Raw genomic sequence first — 16381 nt, 5'->3', positions numbered from 1 at the left:
CTCCTCCCCCCCCCCCCCCCCCCCCCCCCCCCCCAAAAAAAAAAAAAAAAAAAGTGAAAATATGAAATATTGTTGCTACCGAAGTTCTATGAATTCAATTTAATGCATGTAGGGTTGGTTTGGTACCCTAGGTTAAAAGGGATGGATAGTATTAATTAGTGTTATATATTGTTGGCAAAACAAGCACGCTTGCTTAAGTGGATTAATTGTCTTATGGCCTCACCACCTAATTCTGTCTACCTGCATAGTATAAACCCATGGAGAGTTAGGTCATCAACGGATTGTATTGGTTATTATTATTTTTTTTTCCACCAACAATGTTGTCTTCATTCCAGGATCTGCACCTTTCCTTTAAAAAATATATATATATATATATTATTTCTTCAGTTTTTGTTGTTATTATTACTTTTATTATTATTATTATTTTGTCGAATCAGTACTTTGTTATTAAAGAAAAACAAGAATCCGTTCTTCTTTGTTTAACACCTGAAATACACGTTAACTCCTTTTTTATTTTTATTTTGTAAAAATTTTATCTTTTTTTCATAAATTTAATATTATATAATTTTAGATAATATAATTATTATCATTATGAATGATGATTGAAATTTGTTTTAATATATTAAACATAATGAATAAAAAACGTTGGGTTTAACTCTCTTTTTTTTTTCTTTTTTTCTTTTGTTTTTTTCCCTAAATAGCAGTGCTTTAGATATTGTTAATTTTTTATTTTTCAATACTAAACTTTTTCTTAATTCTTAAAATATTATATAACTTTAGATAATCTAATTATTATAATGACTTTTAATCAAAACCCAATTTAATATATTATAAATAATATAATTATTTTAAAAAGTTAATTATATGAGTATTAATGTAATTTTTTGCATTGAATATTGTATTTACACATATTATTTATAACTGAACTTTATATTTTATTATTTTTAGTTCTTTTTTTGTTGAAAATAATAGATAAAATACCATACCAATAAATTGATTATTTTGTTTAAAAAATAAAAAATTAAACCTTTTGGGGTTGTAGTCGCAGCTCAAGTGGCAGAGCAAACCATAGGCCACGCTATGGTGCAAGTTCGACTCTTGGGGAGAGGGATGCCTGGTGCCAGCCATACTAGCAAAAAAGAAAATAAAAAAAATAAAAAATAAACCTTTTTATTTACTTATCCATAAGGGTTTAGTTATGTATTTTGATTATATATATAGTCATACAATAACATGTCATTTCATAAATTTATTTTTAATAAATATTATTGTATATTTATTCTATCTAAATTTAAATAATATCAATTTTTATACTATGTATAAAACAATTCATTTACAAATAGATGCTCTTATATGTAAATTAAGCCGGTTACTATAAAATCAACATCATTCTTGTATATATATATATATATACAGTTCGTTTATGGTGCGGACGGTTCTTATGCAGACCATAATATTGGTGACGGTTTTTCATAGTATTGGTAATGATTTTCTAAGAAACCGTCGCTAATACTATGAAAAATCGTCACTAATACTACGGTTCTCATGCGGACCGTCCTCACCATAGAATTTTCGTATATATATAACCAGGGGATTGCATACATATTGATTTGAAATTCCCTACTACCGAGTAAGAGAAATGGTTATGGACACACATGCCTAAGCTTTACAAGCAGCAGGACTTTAATTATTTCAAACAGCATCCAATCACATATCATGCCATATAGCTTTATTCAAATTTTCATTGTAATCTTATATAATATATGAGAGATGCAAACGAGTTAACTATTAACATTCTCAAATTTGACTTGTATAATTTAAAAAGTATTTAAGTTCGAATCAAACTTATATAATTTTAAAATAATTTATTCAAAATTGGTTTAATTCGTTTATAAAAAAACTCGAACTTAATTTTACTCGACTTATTATAATATAAAAATTTAAAAATTTAAATACCTATTTTTTTAAATAAAAAAATTTAACATTAATAATATAAAATTTCATTTAGTCTAATAATTTTATTATAAAATTAATTTATTTTCAAATAGTTTATAGATTCAAAATATAAAAAAAAAATATGATCATTACATTATAAATATTCAATGTGTTTAATATAATATAATTTTATATAGATATATATAAATAACAAAATTTCATAAGTTTGATATGTTATTCAAGATCGGTTCGCAAGCTTCATTTCTCATTCAAAATTGGTTCGTTTTCTTTTTACAAATCAAATTCGAATTATTCAAATCGAGTTAAACTTAAGTAGATAAAAATTACTCATATCTATTTGTAGTCCTACTGATGTCGTTCCATGTAGTAAATAATAAATTTGAAGTTTTTAAAATGTTTCGATTTAGTTTATATTTTCAAATAAACAATCAATTAATAAAATATTTTTTCATTGATTTTTTTTTTCTTCTTAAACAACTGAATTGCACGAGCCAGCCTAATTCACATATTTAAATAAACATATATATTCTAATTAATTTAAGTGTGTGTCTTGGAGTGAAGTTTTCCAAACTCTAAATGCATCATAAAGATTATGAAATTACGTCCTTACAGTATTTGGTTAAAAAAAAAAAAAAAACATAAAAGTGATTTCTAATGATTTTGTTTTAGATAAATTGCTTATTTAACAATACTGAAAATACTAATAATATAGTTGGTAAAAATAAAACTTTTTCTGTAGAACTATATGTAACAAATGTTTTCCAAAAAATATTTTTATTAAAAAGCTATTAAGCATTTGGTTATAATTTAAAAAAAAAAAGCATTAAATGTTAATTGATTTCCATATAAGTCAAATATTACTCAAATCTATTTGTAGCCCTACAGATGTCATTACATGTAGTAAATAATAAATTTGAAGTTTTTAAAATATTTAGATTTAGTTTGTATTTTCAAACAAACAATCAATTAATATTATATTTTTTCATTGATTTTTTTTCTTCTTTCTAGCAACTGAATTGCACAAGCCGGCCTACTTCACATATTTAAATAAACATATATATTCTAATTAATTTAAGTGTGTGTCTTGGAGTGAAATTCTCTAAACTCTAAATGCATTATAGAGATCATAAAATTACTTCCTTACAGTATTTGGTTAAAAAAAATAAAAAATAAAAGTGATTTCTAATGACTTTGTTTTAGAGAAATCGCTTATTTAACACTATTGAAAATACCAATAATATAAGCGGTGAAAATAAAGCTTTTCCTATAGAATTATATGTAATAGATGTTTTCGAAAAAGAAATTTGATTAAAAAATTATTAAGCATTTGGTTATAAATAATAATAAAAAAACAGTATTAAATGTTAATTGGATTTTTATACAAGTTAAAAAAAAAAATTTAAAAAGAATAAATTTGAACTTTTCTAAAACAGTTTAAAAATATTTTTTTTATCAACAAATACTTATTGATTTTTGTCAAAAATCTTCATTTTTTGATAAAAAAAAACTTGTGACCATCATATAGAACTTTTGAACAAAAAAAAGCTCTATCAAACAAATTTGAATCATTTTCAAGCGGATTCTATTAATATCGTACTATTAATTTAAACCACCTAGATGATTTGATTTTGACAAAACTACTTTGAAGCTAAAGAAATGAGAGAGGTGTTTGGATGGCTATTAGGGAGGTTGACTTATAATATTGATCTTATTATTAGCTGACCAAACACGTTTTATATGTGAATACTCGATAAATTAATATTTATATATATTTACACGCACATATAAAGGCTGAAACTGTAGGTATACCACAAGGCATGCAAAATGTAAGAAAGAAGCATAGCCTTTTTTTTTTTTTTTTCTTTATTTTGTTTTTTGGTAAATAGAAAGAAGAAAGAAGCAGAGCTTAATTGGGAGAGAAATCCGAAGACTATATAAAGTTGCAAAGTTCACCAAATTGGAGCCAATTCATAACCCCACCAAAGAACGTGGGGCCCGGATAAATAATGCGGTGGCACCACAAAATTCTTATAGACGGCCAAAAATTGTGCTTCCACCGTCACTGCCATATCCCTCACCACTATCTTTTCCTTGTACAAAATCATAAACAACCATAGCTCTCCACTAAGTATTATTAGCTTATCAAATTACTTTAATTTAATCTTAATGCCTTGATATTCTTTCGTCTCTTTAGTGGTAATTAACCTAAATTAGGTTTTTAGTGACAATTTTTATATTTTATATAATTTGCTAAGAGTTTTGTAACTATATGTTATTGGTTAAATTTTTCTTTTAGATGATGATGATGATGATAATAATAATAATGGATGAAATTTGTTTCTTGGCAAAATCCGATACTAATATCTTTGTGATATTGTTTTATTTGCAATTCTGATCTACTTATTTTTTTACATACAGTATGATCAATTGATTTTCAATCAGTGATAATATTTAAAGCTATAACCAAGTAATTCATGCATAAGCAATAAGTTAATTACATGAACGTATACATTAGTGGGACGTTAGACATTGTTTCAGTAGTTCTAGAATTTTTTTATTTTTTTATTTTTTTATTTTTTTATTTTTATTATTATTTTTTTTTGCAATACATTTACAACAATTTAAGTAGCTTGGACTTGTTGACAACATAATTACTTCTTCAGCCGATATAGGTATGGTACTAACGAATTATTATTGTGCTTCTGTTTTTTTCTTTTTTTTCCTTTTAATATGAGTATGAAAATTCAAATTCATAATTATTGTTTAAGGAAAGGATTACTATTTATACAGGGATAATCATTGTTTAAAAAAAGGATTACTATTTACAAAGGAAAGCAAAATAAATAAGTACAATAAATTATGAAAAAATTATATAGATGACTTTTGTGAAATAGAAATTATAAAGAAGTATAATAAAAAAATTATTCCAAATAAATTCAAATTTATGATGATAAATAGTATTTATCAATAAACTTTTTTTATGTTATATTATTATTATTATTAAGACTTGGCATCAACAATGAAAGGTAGATTAGAGAAATTTGTAAAGCATCTCCAATAACTTTATAAATCTTAGAGGTTGGAAGGATTTTTAATCTTGCATTAAATATTTCTTTGACAGATATTGAATTCAAAATTTTAATCTTCTATAAATTATTTAAATCCCAGTTAATTATATGTCAATTATTTATTTTTTTAAGAATAGTTTTTTTTTTTTTCTGACAGACATGTTATTAAATATTTGCTTTGTCTAGCATATCGTCCATAAGTTGAAACAGCTCTCATTTTTTTTTTTTTTTCCCCTCTCTTTTGCCACTAGTTTGATAAAGCTTTTGAACGGGCCTGTTAAAGTGGTTTTCTTTTGAATTATGTTTTTTTATTTTTTTATGACACAAATAAATTTTCACAATGCACAGACATCGGAGATGCTCCAAGATGATTAATTTTTTTTTATCCAATTCATAATCCACTAAAATTTTTTGGGGAATGTGATGAAATAAATGCGACGGCACCACACCACAAATATCGGCGTCCAACACTCACAACGTTTTTTCTTTTTTTTTTGGTTTGTTTTGAGTGCTCAAATGCATACCCTTCAAACACCACAAAACCTTCTCCTTTGAAAATTACAAACGCCCTCCCTCCACCACAAATTAATCATAAAATATAACCCTCTAATAGGATGCAATGTCTTAAATTTCCACTTTCGTCATTGCTTAATGCCTTAATCTCCCTTTTGTCTCTTTCACACCATAGAAAACCAGTGCTCTTGAGATTCTGCATCAACTAGTTAATCAATGGTTAAATATAAAAATACCAATACCAACATCACCCAATAATTAACTATAATAGTATAACTTTGGATTGCTTAATTTGGATTTCGCAGGTACATAGTTTGAATGCATGGTTATTCTTGAAATGAGATGACCAATCTACCTGTATAGAGAAAATTACAAGTAAATGGAATTTCTAATGCTTTCCAAGTAACAAAATGTAGAACGAGAAGATTACCTAATCATGCATTATTGATATTATACCGAGACTTTTTAAAACTGTTTTTCAAGTTTGGAAATCACTAGTGAATATAAATTGAAATTTTGTAAAGAAATACGATTCCTCACATTTTTACATGAAAACTACCAAATTACAAGTTAGAGAAAACCAACATTAGTATCATATGAATATTTATAACACAAATAATTTACTTTTGTATACTACTAAATAGAAATTACTCATGAGAAATGAAACCAAAACTAATAAATATTGCTATACACAAAGTTAAGTAACACGAATTAAAAGGACAACCATTATGAATACACAAGTCATCATAAAGATCGCAAGCCAAGTGAAACATGTAGTTTTAGAAGTCTTCGAGTAAATTTCTGTAGCCCGTGAATTTGCATGACCAGTCCTCGCCAAGCTATGTTCAACAGCCTCTTCTGTAGAATCCAGTATCTGCACTCAAATCATAATCAATTTATAGATTATCAATCAACTAGAATTACATAGAATGCACATAAATGAGAAGAAAAAGCCTTGAATAACAGACTAAGAAGTACAGTTATTTCACGTAGAACATATACAAATCGCAAGGTTGTTGTCTAAGTAGGACCCTCTAAACTCTACCATTGGCATTATCCTTGACTATGCATCCTTGATGTGAATTTTAATCCTTTACCTTACAGCATCAGTAGTCCCAAAACAGAACTTCAACCTTGGTTTAATCATTTAATTAACTTCCAAGCCCTTTACAAACATATTATTTTTCACCTGAAGAAGTCCCCCTATAAAGCCTTATCCCAAAATACTTGTTACAAAAGCTAGCCAAATAAAATCCAGCATAGTGCTAATCTTACAAAATACTAAGTCAAACAAATTATGGTTTCTTACCTTTTCAGTGTCCTGCAGAGAACGGCTCATCACCAGGCTACTCTCTTTGAGTTGTCTTGCCAACCCAACCATTTCATCAGTCAAGTCCTCTTGCAACTTTCTGTCACAATCAAGGATTTGCAATCCAAACATGAAAAATATGAACATAGCTAAAAGTAACATTGAAATAGTTTACATTTTAATTCTGAAAAATTTTGTAGAGTTTCTTCTTACAGTGGTAAAAGATTTCATGTAAGTGACATAACTATGCTATCCATTAATAAAACGTTAGATAAACCAATTAAGTAACTAACAGTAAACTAGCAATATATTGCCAAGTTGACGATAATTTATTCAGCAGCAGGTTTCCCCAATCCCAAACAATATTAATTTTTTCCCTATATTTAATTCCAAGAAAAAATATTGTCAAAATACAAAGAATAACACAAATAAAGAGTTTTCTTGTCATAATACCAAGAATAAGACAAATATCAAATCTAGGCTGATCCAAACTAAGCAGCTAGATTCTTCTAACATAAAAAGAACTCAACTTCAGCCACTGTTTGATTTCACAACATTCGGAACAAGAAATAATTGCACTCGCCTGTTTGAAAACTAAACTTCAACTTATGGATTTCATGTGAATTCCTATTTTGGAACAATTTGAGAATCAAAGTCAATCTCAGTATTTTATTAAATTAAACATGCTATTCAAGATAGAGAATTGTAGGTTAGGCATCCTCAGTTTTGTCTAGAGTTTGCTAGAAATTCTAAGCATCAAGAGCTTTCCTTTTCTTTTTCTTCCCAGCTTCAATTTCAAGTTTCATTGCATGTTAACTAGGAAATAACCAAATAATTGACAGCTGCAATTGATCATACAAAAAAGTAAGCAGAAATCATATGTTATTCTCATGACTCATAGTGTGCCTGCAAACTTGAAGTCATTCACTTAATGGCAGCTCTAATATTTAGAATTAAATTGGAAATCATTTTTCCACGCCTCAAATGAAATTTTAACATAAAATCCTACTTATAACACTTGCACTGCACAGCAGTTCATAAAATTTCTTTGGTGGTGGTGTTTTGGTGGGGGGGGGTGGTGTGGGCGGGTGTGGTTGGGGGGTGGTGGTGTTGATTTTAAAAATCCATATTAAGGCCTTGCAACATGAAGGATTAAAAATACAATCATGTTGCATTAATAAATAATAATTTATTTCTACACATGAACATAATCTGTTACACTACCAAGTTAGAACAATCAACATTATCTGCACATCCTCTCAATTTCTTCCACAATCAAGTTAGTCATGTTCTATAGGAGAGGAAAATACAAATACACCTGTGCTTTTCTATATGTGCGTGAGCTGCTGCATCCAATTTGACAGGTGCTGATGAATCATCCTCAATAGTTTCATGTGTTCTATCATCAATGCTTGATGCAGGCCTGTTTAGTCAATCGGACAAATTAATAAAACAGTTAACATAAAAAGATCACTACCAAGTAACATAAATCCAGCTGAATCAAACTAACAAGTCACTTTATCATATATGTCAACTTTTTTTTTATACATAAAAGACAAAACAAAGAAAGAAGAACATGATAAATACTCGAACACAATAGAAAACAACTAATCAAAATAAGTTAGATAATTTCTTTGCAACTCAAAAAAATAAAATAAAAATAAAAAACAAACAAAACAAAAAAGATATGGAACATAATTTTTTTTGAAGTACATGCTCATAAAGAAGTCTAAAGCTTGATATAATCCCATAAAGTCTCACACATCTTGACTCTTATATTAAAAAAGCCTTCCAACCAAATTATCCAAACAAAGCCAATATTGCACTACTCCAAAGAAAATTGCCCTTTTTGGCTCACAGAAGCTTTAAATTACATAACAACAGAGATGAACAAGATTGTGGAAATACCTAAATATACTCAACTTCTTCCACCAACCATAACCATAATATAGTAGCTACATGACCATAAATAAAAAACAAATAAATAGACATGAAACGTTTTCTATGTATCACACACAAAGTAGACAAACAGGTATAAGGTCTCCATTTTATTTGCAACATATCATATTATTTAGCTTACCATGCACAAAAAGCCAAGCAAACACTTGAGGACTTTGTTGGTACATTAACTTTCCAAATTAAATAAGAAGAAACATACAATAGAAATTAACTTACACTGCTCTCCTTCTCAGTCCTGGTGAAGGAGGAATATGGTTTTCTCCTTCCATTTTAGAAGAGCTTAATTTGACGGAAATCCCAGCAAAGGACTCCTTGGGTACTTGTATGTCAGTCTGAAATTAAACAAAGAAAAAACAGTCAGACAAAACAACCAATATTGATATCATACATATGCAACTGGGGAAAGGAAAAATGAAGCGGAGTCATAATTTTAATATCAAGGTCATATAAAAGGGTATAATTCAGAAATGCATGGCTCAAGTGGAAACCAAAGAACTATAACGACTGACAACAGAAAAAGAGAAATATCATGAATCCTCAAAATGTGAGAGGGATAGCAAAAAGAGAAGAGGGAGAGCGAGAGAGATTCATCAACATTCACGCATAAACTTAATAGAGCACAAATCAGATGCACCATAAAAGACAGCAACAAGAAGATTCTCTTTATCCATACCCTACATTCTGTATCATTTGAATTCATCGTCTAAACCATGTAATGCATCCCTGATAACAATATTTGAGGACACCCTGGCCTACTAATGAAGAATAGAAGATTTAATTGACAAGAACGATATCCACTTTTTTTTTGTGCCCATTGGAACGGCAACAGTCCTTCAGAGTCCAAGTTTTTCTCAAATCACTCTTACATCAAAAGAAGACACTACAACGTTTATCTTGGGGAAAAAAGGATACCACCATTCACAAAGTATTGTGCATACCAAATTTTACCTACCATATTCAGTAAATTCCGACAAAAGAAAATTTTGCATCAGGCACTTTGCACTATAAAGAAAAAGATATAATAGTTTATGATATTACTTTCTTGCACTTAATATGTAGAAAAGTAATCTTATAGTCATAAATTTACACTAATTCACAGCACACCATATATTCAACATTTTAGAAAAATTATAAATGAAAAATAAAGGTTTGCAGTTTAAGAGGTATTCTTTCTATGATTCTCATTAATTCCAATACCCACCATCATGGCAGTTAATTTTGAAGCAATGACTTCAATCTTCTCAGAATAATCACTCACCACAGCCTTTGAAACTCTGTAGAAAACCAACCAAGGATCACATTAAAACTAAAACTGATAAGAAAGAATGAAAAATATTAATAATGAGGAAAGTCATGGTCATTTGAGTTCCAAAAACTTGAATATCTTACAATCATAAGAATTAAACTGACTTAGAAACCAGGTATCAATTCAAGGACAAAGCTGCTAAAAGTCGTATGTTGGAAGAAGAAAAATATGGGGCATCAATCTCAGTTTATTTTTAACTTCTTTCCTTTCGGCTAGAAACTATTCTTGGGAATCCACAGAGATATCACAATGGTTAGACTACTCCAAGCATCAAACAAAATTAGGAAGTCTCTATGTCCCTTCCAATCTACATGAGAACTTAAGGAACATCTCAAGAAAAGAGTTAAATGCCCGTTTCACATAGCGTGGACTGCATGGTAAATCAAAATTATTTAAGTAAATTAATAGGTGAACTTGTAAAGATGCTTCTTGCACATAAAGCACAGGTGGCCTAAGCAACGTAGCACATTATCCATGAAATGGTAGGTGATACCTATAAAACGCAAAGATATATAAATTATCAAAATCTGGCTTAAATGCCGTACAGTGTTCTATAATACATAAAGCTAATAACTTGAGGATATGAAATGGTAGGTGATACCTATAAAACGCAAAGATATATAAATTATCAAAATCTGGCTTAAATGCCGTACAGTGTTCTATAATCATATCTCATTCCATGAGGATAAATGGAACAATAAACAATAAGAAAACATTGATCCATAACTAAAAGTTTTAGCCTGCCTGTGAACCAACACCAGAATTCTATAACATTGCGTCTAAGAACTAACTGCCTTGCCATAATGAAACTAACAAAATTAACAAGGCTTCCATAAACAAAATGATGAACATTCATTCCTCCAAAAGTGTCTAGAAAATGCATTGTTAGCCATGCATCACAAAATAAAATCTTTTTCTTCTGTATCTGATTCTACAAAGTCCAAACTTAAAAAAAGTAGAGACTTTAAAATGAAATTGACAAGGCCTTTCATGGACTACCAAATTTGTTAACACCACAAATGCTTTTTATTTCTTCTTTGGTGGAAAACTTTTGGAGGTCTCGAAGATGATATGGGAGTGATTCATTGGCGATATGTTATTTTACCATTCTTTTGGATTGTATGGTTGGAAATAAATTACAGAATTTTTTTATAATGAACTTGTAGAAGAGGAAACCTTATAGGACAGGACTACTTCTTTGGCTTCATTTTAGGCATCTAATTGAAAAGGAGTTTAGAAAGTTTCTTCGTTAGCAACAAATTCACACTGGAGGCATTCGATATAACTAATTATATTGATTCATTGTGGAATTCAAGATTTCCAACTAAGTTTATATTAAATTATTGCATTATTTTGTGAAGTAGACAAAACATAAAAATACTAGTTAAATGGAAATATAAGGGTTTAAACATCAAACTCTTGCAGGAAATACTAGCAGACAAAACCAAGGAGAATGAAGAGAGAGAGAAAGAACCTTGGTAAGCCTTCTGGTGTACGTTCTTCAGCAAGTTGTTCTAACAGTTCTCGTAGAGTGGCAACATACTGTAAGGTTGTATGTCTTACATATCAGCATTTATACATAAATAATAGATTACTATCAACAACAAACTCCATATCTAGATATTAGAGAAGGGAGAGGAGAAAAAGAACAGCACAAAGTAATTGAACGACAACAAAAATGAATGAAATCCATAAAGCCAATACCATAATTGAACTCATTTTTTGTATCATCCAAGGAAAAAATCAAAAAAAAATAAAAAGGATAAACCATATATTTGTACCTTTATTTTGCCCCTAAGCCTAAAGTAGCCTTGTCCTTAAAGGGTATCAAATTTAGGATAATAAATAACAGGATTTTTAACATGCCCCACAGAAAATAAGTGAAAAAGAAAGCTAAAGACAGAAAGACAAAGTTTATCCTCTCTTTTCTATTTCATTGTCATTCCCTCTCTTTCACACTCTCTTCTTCTGTCTTCCTCTCACCCTTTCTTCACTAAAGTACAATTTCAACTGTCACTGTACTGATATCAAATTTTTAAAATTTAGAAAGCATCTATTGAGAATTTTTAAAGTCAATGGCCTAGTTTGTAAGTTAAAGCAAAATAGATAGCAAATACAAGCAGTTAACGAAAATAAAAATGAACAGAGAACAAATATATATATTAAAAAAAAAGACAATAATTGTAGAGATCTTTTTCTTTTTCTTTTTCTTTTTTTTTTTTTTTTTTTTTTTTTTTTTTGGTGGGTGGGGGGGCAGGGGGGCCGCGGAAGGGGGGGTATACAGCATACATACATGCACAAGTTTTGCCTGGTTTTGTTGTTTAGGCGCAGCTGCTAGCAACCTCTTCAAGTTCACTTCTGTTTTGCTAATTCCCATATTATAAAATCCTACAACATTCAACAAAAAAACCACAAATCACAAATAAATAAATAAATAAAAGCGTGTCAATTTGCTATTAATCACCACAAATTGTATGACCTGGTCGGTTGACTAAGATACATTTCCTATCAATGAATTTTCAAGGAACGAAGGGAATAAAAGACTACAGAAATTAGAGGTCGGAAGAAAGCTAAGAGAGGAAACATAAAGTTTGACAGTAAAATTCACTGAGGAGACAAAGGCATCTATGCGCAGTAGTTTTCTATTTTGGTCAACATATGTCATGTAATATGATCTATATATTTCAGAAACACACAAGCGAACAAACAGTAAATAATTTTATGTTATAGGATTCATGAAAATTTAGGCCCAATAAGATGTTGTATTCAGATTATCTTTCGGTTCCTTGATAGAAGCCGAATTTATTAGATTACTTGAAATAACATTACCTGATTTCCACAAACTCTAGATATCTGCTCTAGGCTGCTCTTCCCAGTTGTTACCTAAAAAAGACATAAACAATTGGAAGCAACATATAAGACTTAAATCCACATGCAGACAGATCTCAATAGGAGATGAATTATGGAAATAATTGCATAATCCAGTTCTTAAATAATGTTCTGCAGCATAAACTGCATCACTTCCTATGGAAATCTTATCAGCCCCAGATCTGAAATATTCTGAAGCAATGTCCAAGCTTGAATGGTACCTGTAGAAAGAATGGCTTTCACATAATATACACCTATAGCACTGAAATGATAATGGAAATTAATGCAAATGTGGTGCAGCAACTAGATAACCAAGTAATTAACTCATAAACAAATATAATGCAGGCACAATTAATACCAAACCCAAGAGCAAGGTTAATGCAATAAGCACATTTATCTAGAACTCTTATATATGCAAAAATAACTAAACGCAATGCAAAACAATGATAACTGCACAAATTACAATGTAAACAAGGAAAAAGAAACTAATAGCCTAGAATAATAATGCAAAAGTAAGTGAATAAGAAATAAATTGCACAACAAGAAACAAATTTAACTGGACAAAATAAAGCAAACCCAAGAGCTACTTTAATGAATCTAACACAATTTTTTTCGTGCCTAAAGTGAGCAACTAAGTCCAGAACCACTTACGAACTCACTAACTTATTAAAACAAGACTAAACACAATCCTAAACTTCCTAACCAGCCCCTAAACGACTCAACAACACCAAGATTACTACCAAAAACTCAAAACAAAACTTACCTAAATGCACTAAACTAAACCCAATCAGACCCTAAACAAACCAAACCAAGGCTACACAATCTCAAAAACTCAACTTATGAGTTTAAAATAAGTGCAGCCCCTTGTCTAAGTATGATCTAACTGCTAAATTAACTAAACACTACTCAAATGACTCAAAACTAAGTTTCTCAACTTGTAAATAATGTAGTTCTAACTAACAAATAATAAAAACAAACTAAAATAAGAACAAGCACTACTAAATTGTTGGACTAAACAACAAAAATTGAACGTGAAACTAACAATTTTGGACACCTAACACTTAAACCTACTTAGTGATGCAGCAAAGTAAGCTGATGTTTACACAGGGATACAGAGAAAGGCCATCATGTTCCATGGAGATAAATTTTATGTTACCGAAGTTATTTCAAATTTTTATTACTCAAATATTACTGATATTTTATATTACTCAAACATCCCTTAAAACAGGGGAACATGAAAAAAATAGAAAGAAACACAGGAAGTCTGGCAATAATCTCAAATTACTGAAAGAGAGATAATAAATATAGCTTCATATAATTTATGATATCTACATGTGATAGCATTTTTTATAATAAGTTTGAATAGCATTTTATAATAGAGCAGAAAAATGGGATCAAAGAGGTAAACAACAACCATCTTAACCGCATTTTCACTACCAAAAAACTTCCCATGATATTATTAACGAAACTCAATTTTGATTCATTATATTTGTAAAAGATAGCAAGCATTCATTCATACATCTTCAATCCACCCATCCAATAACCAGCACAAGAAGACAATCAAACATTTGCCGCACAATATACAGAAGAAGCTAGTTCACCATTGCATAAAACCTACCCAAATAAATGAAATTTAAAAATCCAGATATAATTCCTGGAAAATTTTTCAGATCAGCAATTTAATGCGTTCACTTCCTACCATCATTATATGTTTCTCATTTAGTAATTATACTCTAGATATTGACATAGTGATTATCTGTTTACCTAAAAGTACTGTCCTTTTTTTATGATGACAGAATCAGAAATCTAGATCAAAACCAATGTAGTATGATATTTGAAACACAAATAAACCAGATTTAGCAGGAGATTCAGGCTGCTTAATTTGAAAGTGGAAATTCCATATCCTAATAAATCATTTAGCATATTCTATTAACAGGGAGACCCAGGATTCAAGAGCAAACTGACAATCTTCAGAGCAAATTCTCATTTACCATTTTCCCCATTAAAGGAAACGCAACTCCTTAGAAATATCTGGGAATTTTTATGAAAAGAAAAATTCTGGGATTCTTACTGTTCCAGACAGATCGAAGTGCTACGTAGAAAATATATAGATAGGAGCCCCCTGATAACTAATAAATTATTGCAGAAATAAGGGGGGCAAAAAAAGAAGATAGAAGAGAATTAATAAGCAGAGAAAAAGTAAGAAGAGAGTTAATTAGCAGAGAAAAAGTAGATGACAAAAATTAAATTACCTTCTTTCACAAACATTGGATGATGATAATGATGATCTGCGAGAGGGTGTTTATGTGTTGAGAAGGAAGTCTAACAAAAAAAAAAAAAAAAAAAATGAATTAGGTCCAAACCCAGATTTCTAAATCCAATGCTGATTTGATGAAGACAAATACTGGCAAAACCTGACTCTGCTTTGAGATAACCGACGAGAGAGAGAGTTTGCGAGTGAGTCAGTGAAAAGAGCCGTTGATTGCAGTTTTTTTTTATTTTATATACAGAGGAGGAACGGTTAGAGACCCAGGGCCTGGACCCGAAACACCATCAGACCCGTCTTCGTTCCGGCATTGAACCCGGTTCCGCCCATTGATGATCGCCACAGCGATTGCAATTTGTCGTCCACGGTCGTTGACGATGGCTACGATAAAGTTCAATCACAACTTCTAAAAGCTTAGCTATCAGGTGGTGGACGTTGAATAAACACTCCGAAAAAAGCTTTTCTTGATAAGAGATAAAGCTATCATTTCTTTTTCAGGGAATAATTCACTAAGATAATTTCATAAACACCTCAACGTTTTTGTATAATTTCGCGTTTGCATTTTCAAGCTCAACTATCATAATTTGAAAGTACTTAAGTTAAATTCAATTTTAAAAATTTTGAAATCACTTACTTAAACTTACTTTGTTCGTTGCTCAAACTTGGTTCATTTTTTAAAAAAAAAAAAAATTAAGATCAGTTCAGTATAGTTTCTTGTAGAAATTTAAAAACTTAAATATTTATTTAAAAAAATGCTAGTTGTGTAGCATAAAGTTCTTTTTCCAATCCCATAATTTTTGAATATCCAGAATCTCCTTACTTAAATGTTTTTGCAATATTACAAATCACAAAACTAGTTATCCCTGTTAGCGAGCTTCTTAATAAGCTTAATTGACAACTGTGTTGCAATACATGAATTTCAAATAGATTAGCCGACTTCGTTGCAAATGAAAACTTGTATGAGAATTATATATATATATATATATATATTTTAAGGAATTCAATTTAGATTCCATAACTTCGGTTTTTTAAGATATTAATTCCTTTAATCTTTTAAGTAACTGTTAGTCTGTATGCATCTTTTGAGATTTTTCTGCGTTTTAAATAGTATTCTTACTCATTCACCAAAAAAAAAA

General features: G+C 29.6%; 1 protein-coding gene across 2 annotated transcripts; it reads right to left on the bottom strand.

The window, feature by feature from the left end:
• Positions 1-6107: 6107 nt before the first annotated feature.
• LOC107417075 (uncharacterized) lies at positions 6108-16180 on the bottom strand. 2 transcript variants are annotated; one of them, XM_060816589.1, is made up of 10 exons: positions 15394-16180; positions 15232-15301; positions 12941-13200; positions 12405-12499; positions 11586-11653; positions 10007-10079; positions 9022-9137; positions 8165-8269; positions 6847-6946; positions 6108-6411 (listed from the first exon to the last, which is right to left on the bottom strand). In XM_060816589.1, exons 4-10 carry the CDS (start codon positions 12486-12488, stop codon positions 6235-6237), a joined length of 723 nt encoding a protein of 240 aa, XP_060672572.1. In that variant the 5' UTR covers positions 12489-12499; positions 12941-13200; positions 15232-15301; positions 15394-16180; the 3' UTR covers positions 6108-6234. The 2 variants fall into 2 exon arrangements, with proteins under 2 accessions (XP_060672572.1, XP_015881118.3); XM_016025632.4 differs by having other exon boundaries at positions 12941-12994.
• Between the last annotated feature and the right edge of the window lie 201 nt (positions 16181-16381).

This window comes from Ziziphus jujuba, chromosome 4 (genome assembly GCF_031755915.1).
Source record: "Ziziphus jujuba cultivar Dongzao chromosome 4, ASM3175591v1".
NCBI classification, from domain to species: Eukaryota; Viridiplantae; Streptophyta; class Magnoliopsida; order Rosales; family Rhamnaceae; genus Ziziphus; species Ziziphus jujuba.
Note: the sequence above shows the minus strand (reverse complement) of the source record. Positions and strands in the feature narration are given on the sequence as shown.

Excerpts from the sequence above, each read along its gene's own strand:
- LOC107417075 (XM_060816589.1), bottom strand. The coding sequence starts at position 12,488 with ATGGGAATTAGCAAAACAGAAGTGAACTTGAAGAGGTTGCTAGCAGCT. Across the intron at positions 10,080-11,585 it reads ACACCAGAAGGCTTACCAAG|AGTTTCAAAGGCTGTGGTGA; the intron begins GTTCTTTCTCTC and ends GGTTTTCTACAG. Across the intron at positions 8,270-9,021 it reads GGACTGAGAAGGAGAGCAGT|GCCTGCATCAAGCATTGATG; the intron begins GTAAGTTAATTT and ends TTGACTAAACAG.